The 21,008-nt window shown below is 48.3% G+C and overlaps 1 protein-coding gene across 13 annotated transcripts in view; it reads right to left on the bottom strand.

Moving 5' to 3' along the window:
• TRRAP (transformation/transcription domain associated protein) overlaps positions 1-21,008 on the bottom strand; it is a 112,181-nt gene that overhangs the window by 34,104 nt on the left and 57,069 nt on the right. For 8 of the 13 annotated variants that reach the window (XM_059898554.1, XM_059898560.1, XM_059898556.1 and 5 more), the window contains 19 exons: positions 19,902-20,168; positions 18,512-18,718; positions 17,306-17,464; positions 17,076-17,210; positions 16,610-16,720; positions 15,568-15,714; positions 13,910-14,123; positions 13,213-13,338; positions 12,629-12,775; positions 11,723-11,922; positions 11,045-11,166; positions 10,513-10,726; positions 8,471-8,650; positions 5,830-5,976; positions 4,504-4,623; positions 4,022-4,327; positions 3,718-3,855; positions 2,923-3,035; positions 2,360-2,495 (listed from right to left, as the gene is read on the bottom strand). In XM_059898554.1, coding sequence (XP_059754537.1) covers positions 2,360-2,495; positions 2,923-3,035; positions 3,718-3,855; positions 4,022-4,327; positions 4,504-4,623; positions 5,830-5,976; positions 8,471-8,650; positions 10,513-10,726; positions 11,045-11,166; positions 11,723-11,922; positions 12,629-12,775; positions 13,213-13,338; positions 13,910-14,123; positions 15,568-15,714; positions 16,610-16,720; positions 17,076-17,210; positions 17,306-17,464; positions 18,512-18,718; positions 19,902-20,168 — 3,189 coding nt within the window. The remainder of the gene's footprint in view (positions 1-2,359; positions 2,496-2,922; positions 3,036-3,717; positions 3,856-4,021; positions 4,328-4,503; positions 4,624-5,829; positions 5,977-8,470; positions 8,651-10,512; positions 10,727-11,044; positions 11,167-11,722; positions 11,923-12,628; positions 12,776-13,212; positions 13,339-13,909; positions 14,124-15,567; positions 15,715-16,609; positions 16,721-17,075; positions 17,211-17,305; positions 17,465-18,511; positions 18,719-19,901; positions 20,169-21,008) is intronic. The other 5 variants (XM_059898562.1, XM_059898557.1, XM_059898559.1 and 2 more) reach the window with 1 other exon arrangement.

The following is a 21,008-nucleotide window of genomic DNA, read 5'->3' on the forward strand; positions in this document are numbered from 1 at the left end:
GAGGCTCCAGGTGTGCCCGGGAAAGCCCCTGTGTTTGCCCACCACCTTCTAAAGAAGGCATTAGAACTCACTGCATTTTACCAGCCTCTTACAGAGCATTTTAAAAAATGTAAATTAAAAAATTAAACTCTTTTCAAAAATAATCTCTGTGTATAAACAAATGAAAGAATATAGAAATATTCTTAAAAGAATTTTATAGGACTTGCTGTAACAAGATCAATAAGACATTCATTGTGAAGCACGTCTGGGAAGCAACAACAGAAATTACACACATCTTAGTGCCATGCTGCTCTCTGTACAAATGACGTAAGAGCAGTGACGGTAATAATAATGCGCTGACATAACACTTGGCCTTGTTTTCTAACACCTGACTTTTTCACAGCAGAGTCACGTCCACGGCCCCTCTTAGTTCTCAGTAATCCAGTGATGAAGAAATTCAGGGAGGCAACCTTGTAAACACATCTGCTTCCTACATGATCCTCTAAAATTACACCTAAAATCTTACATTTTCTGGACTTAAACACTATTTAAGATAGGCTTCTGTCAATCACACCTGCCCTCTGTAACATTAAGAACAAAGGCCTCTCTTCTCATTTCTCCTCCACTGAAAAAAATTACCCCATTTATTAAATCAAACCAAGAAATGAACGACTACAAGCAGCCCCATAATCGCAAGACACAGGAGGAAAAAGAAAGGTAATTTGATTTTTTTTCTTTTAAATACTGGTAAATGAGTAAATAACTTAGTACTATCAAGACCATTTGAAATTAATTTACTGATTACCCAGAGTGCTTATTAATATACTTTGAGCTTTTTCTAACCAGTAAGTGCCTTAAAATTTTGGGAAAATAATCAAGAATTTGTGAAAGAAGATGATTTGTCAGACCTATGGACAGTATGATACTGCACATATCCTGCTAAGTGAAACCTTGGAAAGGAGAAAAAGAAACCGTTAGAGTGAGTTATAAATACTTATTTATAATATAAATACTTTTACATTGAGATAAAATAAAGGAGAATGTTTATCAGAATAAAGAACAATCAACTGTAAATGCAACCTGTCAGCAAAATATTTATTTCTGTTTACCTACAGAAGTGATTGGTTATTTCTCAGAGTAACACCAACTCCCTGCATCAGGTGAGCCATTTCCCAGGTCCCACCCTGAAAGTCCAGACCCTGGGCTCTGTAACCACTCTGTAGTTAACAGCTTGTGACTATTTCAGTTCTTCGATCTTTTGCATTTTGTTTAAAAGCAGCAGAAGTAACAAAATAAGCATGGTATCCACAATACAAGTTAAAATTTTAGGTTAATCCTTTCAAACAAAGTGGCCTATAATCTCAATGTGCTTTTGAGTCTCCACATTAAGGAAGGAGAATCATTGGTGTGACTGTAAATAAACCCTTACTAGGTAAAGGGGGAAGGTGAGAACAGGACAATAGTGTAAACCCCTAAACCCCGTAACACTGACACCACATAGAAAAGGTCAAAAACTGAGGAGCAGCAGCAAAGAAAAGGGGCCAAAGGAGAAAATCACAGAAGGGTACAGATGCAGGAAAAAATAAAGAGCAACAAGAATAGCTGCTTTCACAGACCACCCAAGGCAAGGCTTTGATGATGGTGATGATGGTGGTGATGGTGGTGATGGTGGTGACGGTGATGAAGACGATGACGACGTGGGGCTCAGACAACACAGCTGTGCTGTCTGACACCATAACTTCTGACGCCCTGACACAGGCTTCCCAGTGTGAGAAAGAAAACTGTACCTCTGTGCCTGCTCTCCCATCAGGCACTGAGTTCCTCTGGATGGAGTTTAATTTTTGAAAATGTAGACCTCAACCATGTTAACGGCTCAACTTCACTTTCACTGCACAATTACCACTTCCGTAATGCAAGACATGCTTTGAATGTGATACTGCTTTCATGTAACAAACTTACTGACAGCAGCTACTGTGCCAGGCCCTGCTTGCACAATTCACCTTTGCTATACTCACTGCTGCAGGGCTTCTGCCAACCAAGTCCACCAGTACAACTGCCTCTGTTTTTCCAAATTTCTCCAGACATTACTGTTTTCTCAGAGAATCCAAGGTCTCCACCTGATACTTTTTACTGTAACTCAATAATGAACTAATACTTAAGTTATAATTTAACTCAAACTCAGGAAAGATGTTAGCGATAACCCAAAATAACTCTTGCTTCCCAAGCGCTCTCTTTCATCTGTCAAAATGCCCAGCTTGCTGTGAGTGAAGGGAAATCTCCAGAGACTCACAGCTTTGGCAACAGGGCCCCACTCAGCTGTGGAGACTGTGACCTGAGCATGGACGAGTCACGGGGTGGGCGGGGAGGGGTGGGGTCTCACCTGCACCAGTGCCTCCTTCATGGCGGTCCAGTTGGACACCCGCCAAGCACACTCCAGGACCAGGTAAGGGTTAATGTGACCTTTGGACTGGCCGTACTCTGTCAAGGCTTCCCACTGGTTCAGCTCCTTGGAGCACCTAGAGATCAGGGATCGGGGGCCAAAGCTTAGTGACCACACCCACAGATGGGATTTTAAGTCATTTCCATTCCACCAAAAGGAAAAAGTATTTCCCCCCACCAGAGAAGGGCGGGCTTCTGCGGGATGCTGAGGTGCCCCAGGGCAGTAAACTACGTGCCCCCGGAGTAGCAAGAACCGCAGCCCCTGTGGCAGAGCTCAGAGCTCCGGAGCCTGTGGAGAGCAGGGGTCGTTCACTGTTTCTCCAACACACTCTCAATTACTCAAGACTTTAAAAGCTGTTTATAGGTTTTTGTTTGTTCTTTTCTTCACGGGGCCATAAAGAAAGCAGCAAAGTTCCCTCTTAAAAACACTCATTATGAGAACATTTCAGAGACTTCTCACTGGTTTCCTTAACTGATTCTTGAACACGTCACTGTTCAGCTTACCGAATCCAGTGGTCCTCCCAAAGCTGGTATTCTGGGAAAATAGCAGGGGATGCATTACTCCTCTCATGTTCTTTCTTGGCTTTATCCATTGCCTTTTCATATGATTCTTGTGCCTAAAAAAGTTAAACTGCTTTCAAACTGTGGTTTAACTAGAAACTTTTACATGACCATTGCTCAATTATTTAGGGCAAGTTGCATCACAGACCCAGGGGTGTCTCGTTGCTCTTCTCTAAGGTCACCCAACACCCAGAATTCTCCATTCAGAGAACAGAAGAGAGTGGAGGAGAAGGTGCATAATTCCCCACACACAACGGAAGGAGCGGGAGGGAGACAGCCCAGACCCCGGGTTCATTTTTCCATCCGTCAGAGATGAGAGCAGGGGCCACAGCCCGTGCCTCTGCCTCTGGAGTTTCTGTGGCTCGGTGTCCTACACGCGGCTGCGACAGTGACCCACACTACAGTGAAAGGACAGGCACGAGGATTAAAATCTCACACTGATCACAATCTACCTACCACTTCCAACAGGATCAATGACTGTAGATAAGAAGCATCCACATTAGCAACTAACAGTAAACGATTCAGGACTGAGCTTTAAAAATGTTCACGTCACATACGTATGTTTCTCTGAAACTGAGACTTTAATCAAAGAGTCTTTATGTGGATAAATAAATGCTTCAAAGAAAACAGTAAATTTCTTATTTAGACACGAACTGACTTGAGGACATGATAATAAAGAACCACTATAAACGCCTTTCACCACCCATGCGGCCTGGACATCCCGCCCGACGGCACTACCTGCTCGAAGAACCCGTGCTGCTCATAGGCGATGGCCGTCGCTGTCTCCGAGTACTTGCAACGCTTCTGCCACAAGCCGGCCCACATGTCTTCCTCTTGTAACAGAGAGTAAAGCTCAGCGAGGGAATCCAGAATCTCCTGAAACACAGGTCACAGTTTCTGAGTGCTCATGACAACTGCTTTCCCCCTGCCCCAACAAAGCAACTTCACGGTACCTAATTTAAAATCACTGGGGAGATGTTTGCTGGGACCACGAAGTCACCAGCAAGGAAGACGTGATCAACAAAACAAGGCGGGGCCTCACCTGCTGAGGTGGAGTGATGCTCTCCTGCTCATAGAACTCCGTTGTTTGCTTGGGCTTAATCTGCAGGCTCAGCCCTTTCTCAAAGGCCTGGTGCTCGAGCATCAAGGTGGAGCGGAACCAGAGGTTGTGGGTCTTCCCCAGGTACTTGAGCACGCAGGGCCGGATGGGGATGGGAGGGACACACTGGGACATGGCCTCCACGAAGCAGTTGAGGGCGCTGGGCTGGCAGTCCCGCTGCACCTGGTGGCTGCCGCTGCACAGGAATGGGCTGACCTCGCCCGCCAGAGCCTGGAACCCAAGAGCAGGCTGACCTGGGTCTCGTGCAAAAATCAGCACGCTTTACTCTCTCACTCAGCATCTGGGATATTTTTGATTATTCACTCTTGGATAATACTAGTTTCCTCAGTCTTTGAAACTTAACCAATTACTTATCAAAACCTAAAACTACATTTTTCAAAAGAGGACTTAAAAAACAGACTCACATGCTGCTGTCTGTCAGACAGGATTTTCCACAATCTGGGGAAAAGCTGGACCCACGTCTTTTCGGCCAGCGTGGTGGAGATGTGGCACAGCTGGACGAAAGCGCCGAGCAGGGCTCCAGTCTGCGGAGAGGAAAGACCGGTGTAGCGGGCAAGGGCTGGTGCTGAAACCCCTGCCACACGGGTGCCCCACGCATCTTTGGTCAGGAAACGTTACTGCCCCACCTTACCACGCGCTCCTCCACTTCCAAACTTTCAAAGACCTGAACAAACGTCATGCCAAAGTGGAACACAGATTCTGAGCACCACAGACCCCCGGTGTGCTTAGCAGCTGAGCCAGGACCTGGGTAAGGGGCTCACCAGTGACACACCTACATTTTTAACTTTCAAGGGCATTTCCTATTACTGATTCCACCAGGCCCGAGAAGTACGAACACAATGCTGATGCTGAAAGTGCAAACGAGAGGCACACAGGCGCCATCAAAGCAGAGGCTGCTGAAGATGGGACGAGGAAACAGGAGAAGCATACACATACTAGCTAAGCTATTTGCCAACAGGTGTAATTCTGAAGAACAAATCAAGAACCGTGAAAGTTCAGAGTCTCTACAACTGACAGCGGGCAAGAGTTGGAGAGGTGCCTGGAATGCACAGGGCTGAACCAGAACACCCCACAAATGGGGTCGGATTTGGAAACCAGGGGCCCAGAGGGTATATCAAATCCGCAGATGCGTTTGATTTTGTCCACAGCTCCGTGGTTTCTGAAGTATGAATTTCTTATAAACAGCCAGGTTTCTGGCTGCTTGAAGCCCAGCTCCCCACGCGGCATCAAGAAGCCGGTGCAGAGAGGCTCAGGCACACACTTGCCGTCCCTCCATGGGCCCTGCCGCCCGAAACAGAGACACACATGTCACAATCACGTTGTCCTTTTTACCCAACAACAGGTCAAGAAGGGAATTCACTCTCATACCCACATCATTAAAAATGCAAAACCCAAGGATACAAATATTCCAAGGAAAATGGAAGAAAACATTTAAGTGGAGAATACTCCTACTTGCTACTCAGGCTGCCCAGTGAGGAAGGCCATGCTGAAACGAGCCTGGCTGACCTCACGTGGCTGCTCCCCTCACCCCGGTCAGGGCGTCAGGTGCCTCCTGGCTCCAAGTCAGCGTGGCAGAGGCCAAAGTACTCAATGGCCACGAGTATCCACAGGCCTGCCTATAGAAACGCTCACCTCGAGCAGTGAATGGGGGAGTCCACGGGTTCACGGACTGTTCAAAATGTTCAGGGGCAGAGGGAGAACCACAACTATCCCCCCAGATTTGCACAGACCTTCACTTCCCGGAGCGTATCAAGGAATTTGTCGTGTCTGTTGGTTAACATATGCAGCTGGTTTCCAATGTCCTTTTCCGAAAGTTCTTTGGTTTTGGGCGTGCTGGTCTGATCTCCAGGAGCTAGTTCAATATCTATCTCCACATCCTAAAAAACAGAAACAAACATGTAAAATCAAAAGGTCAATTGAAGAAAATCAACAATCACAACTCTTGTAAACTTCTTGTTACACTTTCGGTAAATAAAATTTTAGTTTCTTGGAAGTTTATGATTAAATAATCTTGAATTCTAAAATAAACAACAAGCAGATTAAACTAGACCAGACCTAGCTCTCTTTCTTACATGACACTATAAAAATGTCACCATTTTGTTTTTATATTTGGATTATGGAAAGCAAAGTTAAAAAGAAATTACAACTTTAGGGACTTCCCTGGTTGCGCAGTGGTTAAGAATCCGTCTGCCGGGCTTCCCTGGTGGCGCAGTGGTTGAGAATCTGCCTGCCAATGCAGGGGACACGGGTTCGAGCCCTGGTCTGGGAAGATCCCACATGCTACGGAGCAACTGGGTCCGTGAGCCACAACTACTGAGCCTGCGCATCTGGAGCCTGTGCTCCGCAACAAGAGAGGCCACAATAGTGAGAGGCCCGCGCACCGCGATGAAGAATGGCCCCCGCTTGCCGCAACTAGAGGAAGCCCTCGCACAGAAACGAAGACCCAACACAGCCAAAAATAAATAAATAAATAAATAAATTTTTATTAAAAAAAAAAAAAAGAATCCGTCTGCCAATGCAGGGGACATGGGTTCGAGCCCTGGTCCGGGAAGACCCCACATGCCGCAGAGCAACTAAGCCCGTGGGCCACAACTACTGAACCCGCGCTCTAGAGCCCAAGAGCCAGAACTACTGAAGCCCACACACCTAGAGCCTGTGCTCCACAGTAAGAGAAGCCACCGCAGTGAGAAGCCTGCACCCCGCAACAAAGAGTAGCCCCCGCTCGCTGCAACTAGAGAAAGCCCGTGCGCAGCAACGAAGACCCAACGCAGCCAAAAATAAATAAATAAAATAAATAAAATGCAACATAGCTGCCTGGCTGTCTTGCTCATTCAGATTAATAATATTGTCAGGAGAATGCACAGACCCTTGTTGGCATGGTGTTTTACACAACTCGTCCCCCAAAAAGAATGAACCTTATTTCTCTCTGAATTTTCTGGGAAGTCACAGTCAGAATCCAATCATCAGACTAGGCTCTAAGTCACATTATTGGCCATTTGGCGTGCACCCTTGAAAATGCAGAAGAATCACTTCCTAGCTGGCAATTTATTTCACACAGGAGGATGACAGAAAGAAAAAAAGATTCTATCACCAAATGATCTAGTGCTTAGCAACTGCTAAGTGAAGAGAATTTTTATTTATTTGTAAATAAAATAAGTGGATGTCTCACATACAGAACAGGGTACCAACTACCCCTTTTAAAGCCAAGAGGGTACCCTCCTCCTTCAGCACTGACTGGCTGTCTTCTAACACCCACCACGCCAGGCAGGCTGAGCTTCCGAGGGCCAACACCCTAAAGGGAACAGCTTACAGACCGACCCCCGCGTGGTGTCAGCCACTCCACACGGGGCACCGACAGTCATCGGGGCCAAGGCTCTGCCCTGCCGCTCGGGTCTGGGCTCCACAGCCGCCCCCCCAGGACTGGGCAGAGACACAGGAGGTTCACAGTAGGTGGACCGCGGAGCCAGCTACAGCCACAGTTCCTTCATGACGGCGTCACTTCCTGGAGCAGTGCTTTGTAATACAACACGGGCTACTCCTGACTTGGGGAGAACAATCACCAAACAGTAAAATACCCTTTGCTCAGCAGCACAGCCCATGATAAAGTGATCTCTCTCAAAACTTAATGACGAGACAAGGTGCTTATCAATTCTCCTTTAAAAACATCTAACTGAATGAAAATAACCAAGTGTCCATCAACAGATGAATGGATATTATTCAGTCATAAAAATGAATGAAACCTTGCCATTTGCGACAACATGGATAGGCCTTGAGGGCATTATGCTAACTGAAATCAATCAGATGATTTCAATTTTATGTGTGGAATCTAAATACACACACACAAGCTCCTAAATACAGAGAACAGACTGGCGGTTGCCAAAGGCAGAGGGTGGCAGGCAGGTGGAATGGGTCAAGGAGTCAAAAGGTACAAACTTCCAGTTATATGATAAAGAAGTCCTGGGAATGTAACGTACAGCATGGGGACTGCAGTTAACAATGCTGTGCTGCGTATTTGAAAGCTGCCCAGAGAGTAGGTCTTAAAAGTTCTCCTCACAAGGAAACACTTCTGTAACTATGTGTGGCGATGGATGTTGACCAGACTTATTACCGTGATGATCGTTTCGCAGTACATACAGATACCAAGTCATTACACTGTACACCTGAGACTAACAGGATGTGTGTCAATTATGCCTCGACATTAAAATAAGGAAAATATAAGTATTGAACACAGTACCACATTCGGAGCTTTCAGGCAGAGACAGGTTTTAACACACTGCTCTTGCCCTAAAAATATTCTAAGGCTGATACAAAATTCTCCAACAGGGACGGGAGCCCCACTGTGAAAAGGCGGCACTGTGCACTGGGCGTTACCTCCTCCTTGGACTCGCTGTTCTCCCGCTCCCGGGGCTCCTGCTTGACGTGCGTGACCATGGCGAAGGCCGCGCGGTCGTGGCTATCGGCCAGGTTGATGACGTTGGTGATGGACGGGAGCATGGCACCCTGGCAGCTGGTCCCGATGGGCGTGCCCTTCTCACACACGGCCAGGAGGAGCTGGAGGGGGTTTGCGGGAGAGAAGACAAACCTGGGATGCACGCCTGGTGCTGTGGCGTGTGGACCCCATTAACCCCGAGTTGCCTCGACCAGCACGTGCTGATGACCCCAGCGCCCAGCTCGCTCTACACCCCCCAGCTTAGAAAGGAGTCTGGACCTCTCTCCCAGCGCCCCCACCCAGGCAGGCACCCGACTCCGTGCCTAGGCATACGCTCGGCATCTCCCTCCCTCCCAGACAGGACCCCTCCTTGTCCTCTCAGAGGCATGTCGCTCCACCCGCCCATCTTCCCGCCGCTCTCGTCTCCCACCCACATCACCGGGTCCTGCCGGCGTCACCTCCTGCCCAGACACAGCTTCCTAACTCATCGCGACTTACTCTTCTCCAACTCATCTCATTCCACAGGCTGACCTCGGCACCCCCTCCCGACACCCCCAGGGGCTTCCCACAGCCCGCAGGGGACAGTGTGAGTTCCCCAGGGGGGCGCCCGTAAGGTAACAGTCCCCACACGCACGCAACACCCCCGAGACTATTCCCCGAAGCCCCGACCCGGCTCACACCGCCCCCGACCCAGCCACTCTTGCATTCTTACTGGACACCCACTATGTACTGTGTGAGGCCCTGGAGATTCGTTTGCCAACCTCACAGAGACGGTGCCCCCGCCTGGTGAGGCTGGAGCGTCAGAGGGAAGGACAAGACCAACATCAACACGTAACACATACGCTCATCGTGATGGTGCAGCCCAGGGGACGGGCAGGCGACAGAGGACAGAAGGGCGCCTGCTTCAGTTCAGCGTGGGTGTCAGGAATGTGGCATGGGTGAGAACCCGGGAGGCCAGTGAGGCTGTAGACTAATGAGCTGGGGCAGAGGGGCAGCACAGGGCTGGAGAGGGGCCAGTGAGACCGTATCCTGGAGGTGGGGTTTTGTGCTGGGTACAAAGGCAATGAGCGACACAGTCTGCTTTACTCTATCAGAACAAGTTTGCAACAGTAAAAACTGTGGCGGGCAGGAGGGAAGGTGGGTGAACACTAAGGACACCACTCCTGTCATCTTCGTGAGCCAGAGAGGGAGGCAGGAGAGGGGAGGGAGAAAAGCGAGTGGCCTTGAACTGGTAACACCTGGCGACGGACCAGACACACAGGAAGGAGGAGGCAGGACAGCAGGTTCCTAGCTGTGCCCTTCAGCCCGCCCCGTCCTCTACATGGCCCAATGTCTTTTTCGTCTTTGTCACTTCCTACCCCCGGGCTTGGCACCTAATAGCAATCGGTAAGTCTCGTGAAAGAATGAAGAATAAATCAGGGAACTCTGCCCACTGTATTGCCATTAGTGAAGTTCCAGATACTGCTATTTACAGCACTCAGAAAACGTACACTCAGCACCAACGGAAACATGCCAACAAGCTCTCACTGAAACCCAGTGCCACGATTCCCTTCTCTTCCCTCAAAGAGAATTTCACAACCTTGTCTCACTAGACAAACTGGTCTGGTAACCTATTTGCACAGCATCGGTAACCTACTTTGGGAAACCCAGGTGGCCTGGTGCAGTACGTTGGTGATTAATCCAAAGAATGAAGCCAGAAGTCTGACTACAATCCTGTGAACAACATCAGAGACCATCTGAACTGCTGCCCACTGAAACAGTCTGACCGTTCACACAGGGCCTCGTCTCCAGCACCCTGACCCCTTGCACTAAGGGGTCAGAGCCCACAGCGTTGTCAGGCTGGTCTGGCCTGGCTGCTTTAAGTCTTTTCCCTTCCTACTAGAGATTAAAGCGGTCTTGTGGTAGAGATGTCTGATCTGTCTTTGCATGTGTGGACACCCGGCCCCAGGCCCCCCGCACGGACCATGAGCTGGGTCCGTCCTACCTCAATGCACTGCTTGATCCAGAAGTGGTTCCCCATGGCCTCCCAGTTCTGGGAGCAGGTCACATAGAGCAGGCGCTCGTAGACGCGCCGTTTCATAGAGTTGTCGAAAACCTCGAAAAACTTGGCCCTGATGAGCGGCTGGGCGCAGCGCAGCCCAGAGAGAAAGGCAGGCTCAAGTTTCGCGGTCAGCTCGCTGCCAGAAAGCGTCTCATCCCTGCAATCCAAGGAACGACACCGAGATAGCAGAGTTACGCAGGATGGGGGATCCTCAGGTCGTAAACAAACGAGCAGTGAACAAGTGGACACCAGCTTTCCGAAAAGCCGCCATGAAGGCCAAGAGTGTGTTCCAAATCGTCCTGGGCTGATGCAGCGTTTGAGCAAAAAGGCTCATTAATGATGCCAAAATATGTTATGTGATTTACATGAACATTTAAAATTTAAATATAATGAGATTAAAAAGTCACATTACTGGCTAGTCAGAGAGCACGCCGGGGACCGACACGAGCAACATTTGATTAACTGCTGTGATTACCTGTAGACGTAGTTAACAAGGTCTAAAAACTGTGCATTTAGTTCAAGGTCTTCTGGAAAACGCTTTTCTATGTAGGTCATCATTTTCACAAGCAAAATGGACTTCTCCCGGAGTGTAGGTGTCTGTACAAATTTGTTTTTTAAAAGAAAAGCTCAATTATTTCTGTTTGAAAAAAGACATGTTCCCAAGTATTTCAGCCATATGCTCTACCAATTTTTAAGCTCTTACGATCTTGTCAGGTAAGATAAGACAAGGTTGTTTCTAAATGGTTCTTCGGATGCTTAAGATCAAGACAGGTGCCAACATAAAAGCAACTAAACTAAAAAACAAATCAGAAGTTTGAAAGCATCTTACTAAATCAAATAATAATCCCCCATCATTATTATTCTTGGCTTAACTTCACCACCACAGAAGACTAACAAGTAAGGTTCATTTAACATTTTAACAGAAGTAAAACCTTATAAGATAAGTGACCAGTTATTCCAAATTTCTGTTTAAAATCTGTTAAGCACAGTGAGAAAAATCCACCGTAAAGGAAGATTCGGTGAATGCAAACACTGGAGAAAAAAATGTTTAGTTTGAGAACTTGCAGAAGAGCTTAGAATGCGACGCCTGAATTTCCTTTTACACACACAGGAAGATCACCTGGCCAGAGCACAGCCCCTCTTGGCAGCTCACCTGATTGGCTGCCATCGGGGAATTATTTTTAACCCATTCTTCCACAATTTTAACCACGGCCCGGAGCATTTTGGCGTCGGGGGATTTCTCAATGAGGGAGGTCAGGATGGCCTGGATGAAGTTCTTCCTCATCTCCATGCTCATCACAGCCAGGCGCGTCTTCACCAGCTCCAGACTCAGCATCACCAGCTCACTGGTTCCTGCTCAAGCGGAGAAAGAGCCCAACGATCTCTACCAACTTGCCTGAGCAGGCAACCAACCACCCGCACTGCATGGCACCCTGGATTCTGCCCATTTCCTCCCCAAAATATCTTCTCCTGCAACTAGAGCTCTGGGATGTGAAGTGCCTCACGGCTTTCTGACTACTCCGCTTTGACAGGGGGGCCCTGTAAGAGCCTCCTCACAGGGGAAGGGATGATGGAGCTGGTGGGACCGCTGCAGGCAACCCCGCATACAGCCAAGCCCTGAAGTCACACGCATGGCACTGGTGCTCCGAGGGGCAACTGGCAGAGTGACAACCGCAGCTCCCTGCCTCACACCAACACATCCCCGACTCCTGAAGCTCACAGCTCAGGTCTGGAACCGGTGACTTAATTCCTCTTCAGAAATAATAGCTCTGATAATAGCAATCTCTGTTTTATAGCAAAATTGTTAGATAACTCTCATCTAGTGATGAATGTTGCTCAAATTTCTTCACTCTTACATTCACAATTTTTAAAAGCAGCTCATTTTAAAAGCGAGTCTTATTACGGTTGTAAATGAAGTGCTCAGAACCTCTCTGTGAAGAGCAAATGATGCTGAACTGCATAAACACAGCAGACATTCATGTTGGCTTTAGAATCTAATCACAGCCGGCACGTTTAGGTGCCGAAGCCTCAGGGGAGAACACGGGGCCGAGCCTGTCACCTGAGGTGGCTTCCGTGCTGCCCGAGGCGGCCTGCGGGCTCAGGTGCTCTCGGACCATCTTCTGCAGGGAGCGCATGAAGACCGAGATCAGCCTGTCGATGTAGCTCGGGTTGTTGCTGCAGGCAGACTTGAGGATCATCAGGGTCCCTGAAAGGTAGAGAGTGACAGGTGTTTTTTGAGAAAAGTCTTTAAAAATTGAGTAATTCACAAAAACGTACTACTTAAAACATTAAAAAACGTGCTAGACAAAAATGTGCCATTTCTGACAAAAGTACAGGTTTAATCCCAAATGTCAACATTACAGGTGACCCTTAAACAACACAGGTTTGAACTGCATGAGTCCACTTACGCATAGCTTTTTTTCACTAGTAAATACTACAGTGCTACACGATCCGGGGTCGGCTGAATCTGTGTACGAGGGGCTGCAGACACGAAGGAACCACGTAAAATATACAGAGAGCCGACTGTAACTCATAAGAAGATTTTCGCCTGCAAGGGGTCAGCGCCCCTCGGGCCCAGAAGGAAAAGCTCATCCAGTGCGCAGCTGGACCACGCTGGGAAAACCACGATGGACACACGCTCACCAAAGAGCTGGGAGGGGTTGGCGCTGGCGGCCTTCTCGTAGTTGGTGAGGCCCTCATAGATGACTTTGCCCACCGCCGCGTAGAGGCACTCCAGCTCCTCGTACTTGGAGGCCACGCTCGAAGTGCCTGAAACAGTAGTGGGAACCTGGGCTCTGGGGTCCGGCTCGCGGGCCCGGCCAGGCTCTGGGACGCTAACTCTCCTCAGGGCAGCATTGAGCTTGGCTGTCTGGGACCTGTGGGGACTGACACGGGCACCTCTCACCACAGGACGCGTGGTTCCCAGTTTACGGAGCTCAGTAACCACCTTTCATGCCACCAAGCCTCGCCTGAATACCCTAAATAGACTTATATATGAGATGCCAAAATTCTATCTTGTCAGCTGTTCAGCAGTTGACGAAATATTTTAACCTAACTTCCTTTAAATACCATATGGAAATGGTATGTTCAGCTGATGAAGAAAACTGTATTTCCAAAGCAGACAAAAAACTGCTTTGGAAAAAAACTGCTAATGTAAAGACTGCTACCATGAAGTTTTTATGTCAACTTCTTTTAAAGAAAAGTTTAAAGGTACAAAGAAAAGCAGAATAATAAAATGCTCACTATAGTAACAGGAGGGTGAGCGTTCTCAGCTAACAAGCTCTGTGCCCACCCATCCACTCGGAAAGAAAGAAAGGTGCCAACGGCAAAGGTCACATACTTGGCTCCGTTGGGAAAATACTCATGAGGCGTGAGAGAAGGCTGTGGACGGCTCGTAACACTTTGGTGTTTCCGCACGTCATACAGGCCGCGATTCCACGCTGCAGGGGCTTGAAGCTGCTCAGGACGGCTGGGGACTGCAGCACGGTCAGCAAGAAGCTCAGCACTTCCAATCCTGTGCATATGTTTCCATAGTTCACTTGATTGGGCTGCTCCTGGAACGGAGAACACAGGCCACACACAGATGAGATAAACACTACAGCGAATTACAAACAGAAACCAAGCGAAATTAAAACTACACGTGTCAGTAAGTACTTGGAAATGAAATAAACAACCACTGAAGAATAAACACATCAGAAAGATAAATGACCACCATATTTTATTAACACAGTACGATTTCATAATCTTCCTTTTAATAAATTTTCTTTAAATATTTAGTCAAACTTCCCTTAAGCTCATGAAAGATATTAATATTCGATATTAAGTAGTACTAAAATTTTGAAAATCACTAAAATCTGGTTTAAAAAGGCAACTATTGCAATGAATTTTGCTTTTTTCTCATGTTTTTAGTTAAAATACATATATCCTTCCAAAAGGAAGTATCTTTGAAACTATGTATCATGAAATCAATCTAACAGATTGTCAGCATTAAAAAAAAAGAGAGAAAAAAAAACCCAAAAGAATAAAATAGAAAATAGAGCACAAGTTTTACAGCAAGGATTTAAGTTTGGCCTCACGACACGTGTGTCTGTGGCTGACGCACACACACGCCCTGCAGGTGCACCGTGTGTGTGCACTGCTGTGAGGCAGATCATGGGGAAAGGCAGGAAGTCAGTGTGAGCAGACCCAGCGCCCTCAGAAAACGTCAGCCTGTGAAGGGGCTGAGCTTGATTCAATGGTGACTACATCTGATAGGAAAATAATTTGACCTTTCAAAGAGAAAAAGAGGAAAGAAATCTGCAAATAAGTTAAGCACCAAGCTAGAAGCGAAGCACGTGCTGCAGACTCAGGGGGCCTATTACTCTGTTTCCATAACACAGGTTAACCTGTTTAACCTTTCAAAAAACTTGAGCAATGATGCTAATCTTTGCAGCACAAAATAACAAACGCTTACAGTAGGTATGATCATCCTGAGACCAAAAGCTTTCAAATTTCACCACAGAACTAGATAAACTGAACTGTATCCTGGTAATGAAATGGATAAGGCAAGAGAACAGCTTCTGCAACCTCCAGAAAATTACAGAATCGTGGTTTTTAGAGAAACAAAAACAACCAAAAAACCCAACAAATAATTAGCATCTGGGGCTATCTCTAATTACCTGACTATACAGTGCTATGTCCATCATTCAATCTATTTTAAAAATTCAACTTTACTTTAAAGGTGGCTGCGTAAGTCAACTAAAAATGTTTATTCCATGCCAGCGGGTAGGTGGGTTTAAGAAATTAATCTGTGAAAGGCAAGAGAAGTATTCTGTTTTCAAAACTCCCAACTCTCCCTGGGGTGGAGGTGAGAGCTGAAGATTTAGAGCCATTTTCAGCGAATGACACTCCCTCCTCATTAGCCAGTGGCCAGAGGAGGAGGCGAAAGGGGCCATGACCAGCTGCGGGCAAGGAGATTGGGGTTGGTGGCCCGCCCGTGCTCCGGGCCCTCGCACCTACCACGCTCATTAGCAGCTTGTCGAACCACTGGAGTTTGAGCTCCGACTTGGACCACATGTCCGGTCGCAAGGCCGTCTTCAGGAGAGTGACACACCGGCGGGACAGCACCTCCCCAGGAGACCCCGCAGTGTTGGTGTTGTCGTTGACCTGGAAGTTCACTCGCGTTCAAGCCCGAGTTTCCCAGCACACGTGTTCACAGGCCTCTCGCCCGCTGCTGCCCCGCGCCCTCCCACCCCAGCGCTCCACCTCCTGGCCACCTCCCCTCCCGTCTGACTCAACCTCGCCTCAACCCAGCTGTCTCTGCTCCCCCTGGGGACACCCCCTCCTCCCTCACAGTGGGCCAGTGGTGCTCTGCCCTCATTTGTGCGATTAACCCATTAGCTGGGCCTCCCAGGCCGCGCCCAGCACGCTGCAGCACACAGCAAAGGATCGGTTGAAGAGTCTAGGAGACTGTTCTCAGTACTTGGAGGGCCTCAATAGTGTTGCAAGATATACTATTTTTTAATAATTATAAAAACTACTTTGTAAGGGAAATTTCAGTTACAAGGTTTTTTGAAATATAAAAATGAAAAGTTTCAGGAATTGATTGCCAACAACTTCATGAAAATATATTACTGATTTGAATGATAAATGCAAGTTATAAAGCATCTGAATTACTAATGTTGTCCATAACTTACGTAGGCTGGGTCATCCCAACACCTTTATGACACAGATAACTCGAAAGTCAAGTGATCTGCCCAAGATCACTGAACTGCCATGTTTTCCCAACACCAAGATGCTATTATAAGCTATACCATTACTTCATCACCGCTGGAAAAAAAAATGTTTTTTAAAATCCTATTATAAAACACGGGCAGATTTCAGATATTAGCAAGTCACGAAATAAACGGAATTCGGTATGAAAGGGACAAAACTAGCTCTCAGACCCTGGTTTGTCTATTTCTTTTTTGACTAAACCATCACAGACAATCAAACTCACTGGAGCCTATCAAACAGCCTTTGTTCGGAAGGATCCCTAACCTGAGACACGCAGATACCACACCTGACAGGCCACGCGGATGAGGAAGTTCACCACGGTGTCCGTGTGCTGCTTGTCAATGGGCTTGGCAAGGAGGGAGTCCGCACCCGGCAGAGACTGGCTCCGCCCAAACACCTGGAGACGGCGGGAAGAGAGTTCTCAACAGCGCAGCCCACTAACCGCACGCGGACCTCCTCCCCAGGGCAGACCCCATCCTGGACGTCAGGGACACCACTGGCGGGCGTGGTCTCCGCAGAAGAAGGACAAGCAAAGTAGCCGTGGAGAAAGTATGGGGTCACACGCGTGAGACTGAAAGGGCCCAAGGTCCAGGAAGCCAGCAATGTGGGACATCATGGGGTTTCTAGCTGTGGGCGCAGCCTTTCCCAGCTGTCCTGCGGGCATGGCGCCGGGCACTCGGCCCACGTTCAAAGTTTGTTGGATAAATGAACCCGTAAAAGAAGGCGCTCGCAGCCTGTGCACGTGCTCTTACTGCGCTGATGGCTCCCGTCGCCGTCCTGAAGCGCTTCACTTCCTGCGCAGAGTCCACCGACAGGCCTCTTTTAACGGAAGATGAGACAGAGTTGACTCCTTCTCCACTTGTATTTGGGTCCATGTCTGCATCCGGCTTAAAGAAACACACCCACACTTGACCTTCCTGACTGTTCTCCAGGGAGAGGCATAAAGAACAGTCAGGGAAGACTCGAGGGGCTGACGCCCTACCTGCTGGTCCTTGATCCTCTGCAGCTCCCACTTGATGACGACTTCGGACAGGTCCACGGCCAGCCGCCTCTGCTCGATGGTGACGCTGGGCGTGAAGCCCAGCCTCTGCATGGCGCTGACCATGTGCTGCACCAGGTGGTGCCGCACCGGGTAGTACACCTGCGGGCGCGGGCCGGGTCACGCCAGGGACACGGCGTGCCGCCCCGCACGCATGCCCACGTAACCCGCCTCGGCCCCGACACACACAACCCAACTTCCTGCCCAAGAATTCTGAACCGTAACTGTAGCAAAGAAATTCTCATCACCTTTTGTATGTGTGTTTATCACTCCCCCCCCCACCCCGCACTGAGTCCCAATATAAGAGCGTGTTTCAGCCTTTTAGGACCATCTTTAAAAAACGCTGAACACTGAATCATCTTTAGGTAGGCAAGTCTAGTCACGTGTGTTAAACTTCAGACTTGATGTCATACAAATTAGCCATGCCAAGAGGCAAATTCCCAACTCTAAAAGAGCTGGCTGTAAAAGAATTAGCTTTTAACTCAATCCTTTCTCCTCTACCCAAACATCTACAAGAAATATCTACATATAAATAAATCCAACAAAGGGGGTGATCTGGTTATAGAGAAGGTGGTGCCAGCGACCCCTTCAAGCCAAGTTACCAAAATCTAGAGTTAATGACAACTACCTCCCACCTTAGAGTAACAACTCATCTGTATTCATGGACGACTGAGTACAGCTGACCCTTGAACAACACAGGGGTCAGTGGTGCCCACCCCTGACAGAGTCACAAACGCAAGTGTAAACTTCACAGTCGGCCCTCTCCATCCGTAGTCCCGCATCTACGGATTCAACCAAGCCCAGAGCATGTAATACTGTAGTACGTGTTTACTGAAAAATATCTGTATGTAAGCAGACCCACACAGTTCAAACCCTTGTTGTTCAAAGGTCACCTGTACTTACAAGAAAAATGCCATCTTAGTAAAAAGCTTATACCAGGGACACATTCTCTAAACTACAGTGATTTCCATGTTGATAAGGCCATACACATACCCATACTAACTAATGGATCAGAATTACCTTTACTGAAAGATGCATGACCACCTTATTATTGCAGAAAACGGAAGACAGGCGAAACTTCAAAGCAAATGCCTGACAGGGTATTTGCTCTGAAGCAATCGACATCAATCTACAGTACTTCCTACACACCTTGAAGTGCTGCACTATCAAATGCAAAATATGAACCAGCTGGGGGACAGTGTGCCCCTCCTCCACGATGATCTTCCTCGTCCAGTGGGTCAGCATCTGGTGCCCGTCCTCCATTCGGGCAGGCACCGCCGGAGTCAAAATAGCCATTGCCTGCCTGACAATTGCTCGGGCTTCCATTGCATGGGCCTTGAGAAGACTGTGAAAAACCTAAGACAGGACAGAAATACTGACAGAATGAACGTTTTAAAAAACAAGATGAAAACAATCACTTAGAACTAAGGCATGATATTTCCGCAAAACAATTTAAAGAAATTCCTTAGGGCTCTTATTAGGAAAAACCGCAGTAGTTACTTTCTCTTTCATTCAGTTTTGGTCAATGAATATGTTTGCTCTAATATTTTCCGAGCACCTACTATGTGCCCGTGCTGAACTAGGGTGGAGCATACAAAGACGAGCAGGACCCAGCTCCTCTAGCGTAACCACTGGGAAGTCGGTTGAGGGATACAGATCATTTTACTCCAGCCCCAGGGTAGAAAATGGAGTGAAAGGGGCCACTCTCAGAGACAGTGCTGAATTAGTTCAAGTGAAGGTCTGATGGAAGTGAGGTCATGGGAACACAGACCAGCCGACTGGCACCGTGGGCGGAGGGGACGGGATGGGGGCTGGAAACAACAGAACTTGCTGAGCCTGCATGCCTGGGAGAATGACAGGGTGTCACAGATGCCCCTGGGGTCTCCGGTCCAGAAAAGTTCCCAAGAGGGAGTGGTCAGAGGAAACAATCAAGAGTGACTCAGAGGACAGGACGAGAGCCAGCACTTACCAGGTGCTTAGTGGGACAGACAGGCTGAGTGCTCAAGTGCATGATTACATTTAACTCTTACACAGAACAGTGACGAACTCAGTCAGAGTCACGGAACTCATGAGGGGAAGAAACAAGACTCGAACTCAGCCTGCCTGACATCAAAGCCTAACCCACTGAGCAATGCAAGGAACAAGTGCTTCAGGTCGTCAACCCAAAGAGGGGTTAGGAGACGAGGGTTCAAGAGTGCCTACTGTCTGTCTTTAGCTAAGGCGTGGGCCGGGGCCCTTGACTAACACATTTTCATGCAACGGGTAGAGACGCATGAGGCGGACAAAGCAGACACTGTCTTATTTCGAAAGCAAGGCTGCAGAGGAAGGAGCGGGCCGAGCAGGAACAGGGAGGAAGGGTGAGAATGAGTCATCGTGGAGCTTCCACAGTCACAAAGAGACGGCAGCGAGGAGCACTTTTAAATGTACTGGGCAAGACAATAAACAGGGAAGGAGGCTGTGCTTGCGCTCGTCTGCGGGAGCAGCATGTGCGCGTGGGGTCGGGTGGACGGGGCGGGGCGGGGGGGGGCCCGCCGAGTACCTGCAGGACTATCTTCTTGTGTATCGCAAACTTGGCGATAATGTGGGCCAGCAGCAAGTGCCCGCTGTACTTGCAGGCGGGGTCCACGCAGGCCTTGGAGAGCAGGCAGGGCCACGCGAAGGTCATGAGGCGGCGCAGCTTGCTGTTGCGGTTCTTGTTGTTGTCGTGGACGTGGTGGGGTGCGTGCTCCACCAGCAGCGTGGCAAACTGCAGCAGGTAGATGCGCAGCGAGTCCAGCATGTCCGCCTGCTTCTCCGGGTCCAGGACCTGCGAGAGCACGAGCACAGGATGCACTTCTGCTCTGCTGCCCCTGAAGGGCCACTGGACAGGTCTAGGCCTTGAAACACACACACACACACACACACACACACACACTCTCTCCCTCTCTCTCTCTCTCTCCACACATAATATTAAGCTTTACAGTGATGGACTCAATGACGTCACATCAACTTTCCTCTATTACATACAGATGACAAACTCGATACATTTATTTTAATGTTGAAAAAAGGGGCAGGCTTAGAAGTCAGAATGCAGTGGGCAAAGGGGCTTGAGGTAGAAAAGGAATACTAGCTCTTCAATGCAAGGTGATTCAGGACTGAGTTTCTTAATTTCCAAGTAATTGAGATTTTTTTCTGGTCAACCATTAATAACCTTGTTCTTATTTTTTAGTATTATTATCAGAAAATGTTATTTACCAAAAAATCTGTTTTTAAAAAAATTGTTATGCTTTCCTATGCAATCAAGTATCTGACAGATTTTTACATGTGTTTCACGAACGTAAGAAAAAAATGCGCACTCTGAGGAACATGTTACACGTCCCTAGTGAATCAAGCATACTGACTGCCCCATCCAGTAAGTACCCTAACCACCTTCTGTCTCTCAGAGGGCCTGCCAGACTAAAGTCTTCCACGATAACTGTGTTTTCACCAGGGCCCCCTCTCCCCTGGATGTGCTGCCTCACGGCGGCCCCTCCCCAGGGCGCCAGCCTGCCCCGCACCATTTATTCCCATCGACGCTGGAGATCCCAGCTCCTCACTTGTGCCGAGTCGGCAGCGTCTGGCCCCGAGGACACAGCCTAGAGAAGGCAGTACACGGGAGGGGCCGCGT

This window comes from Balaenoptera ricei, chromosome 15 (assembly GCF_028023285.1).
Source record: "Balaenoptera ricei isolate mBalRic1 chromosome 15, mBalRic1.hap2, whole genome shotgun sequence".
NCBI lineage: Eukaryota > Metazoa > Chordata > Mammalia > Artiodactyla > Balaenopteridae > Balaenoptera > Balaenoptera ricei.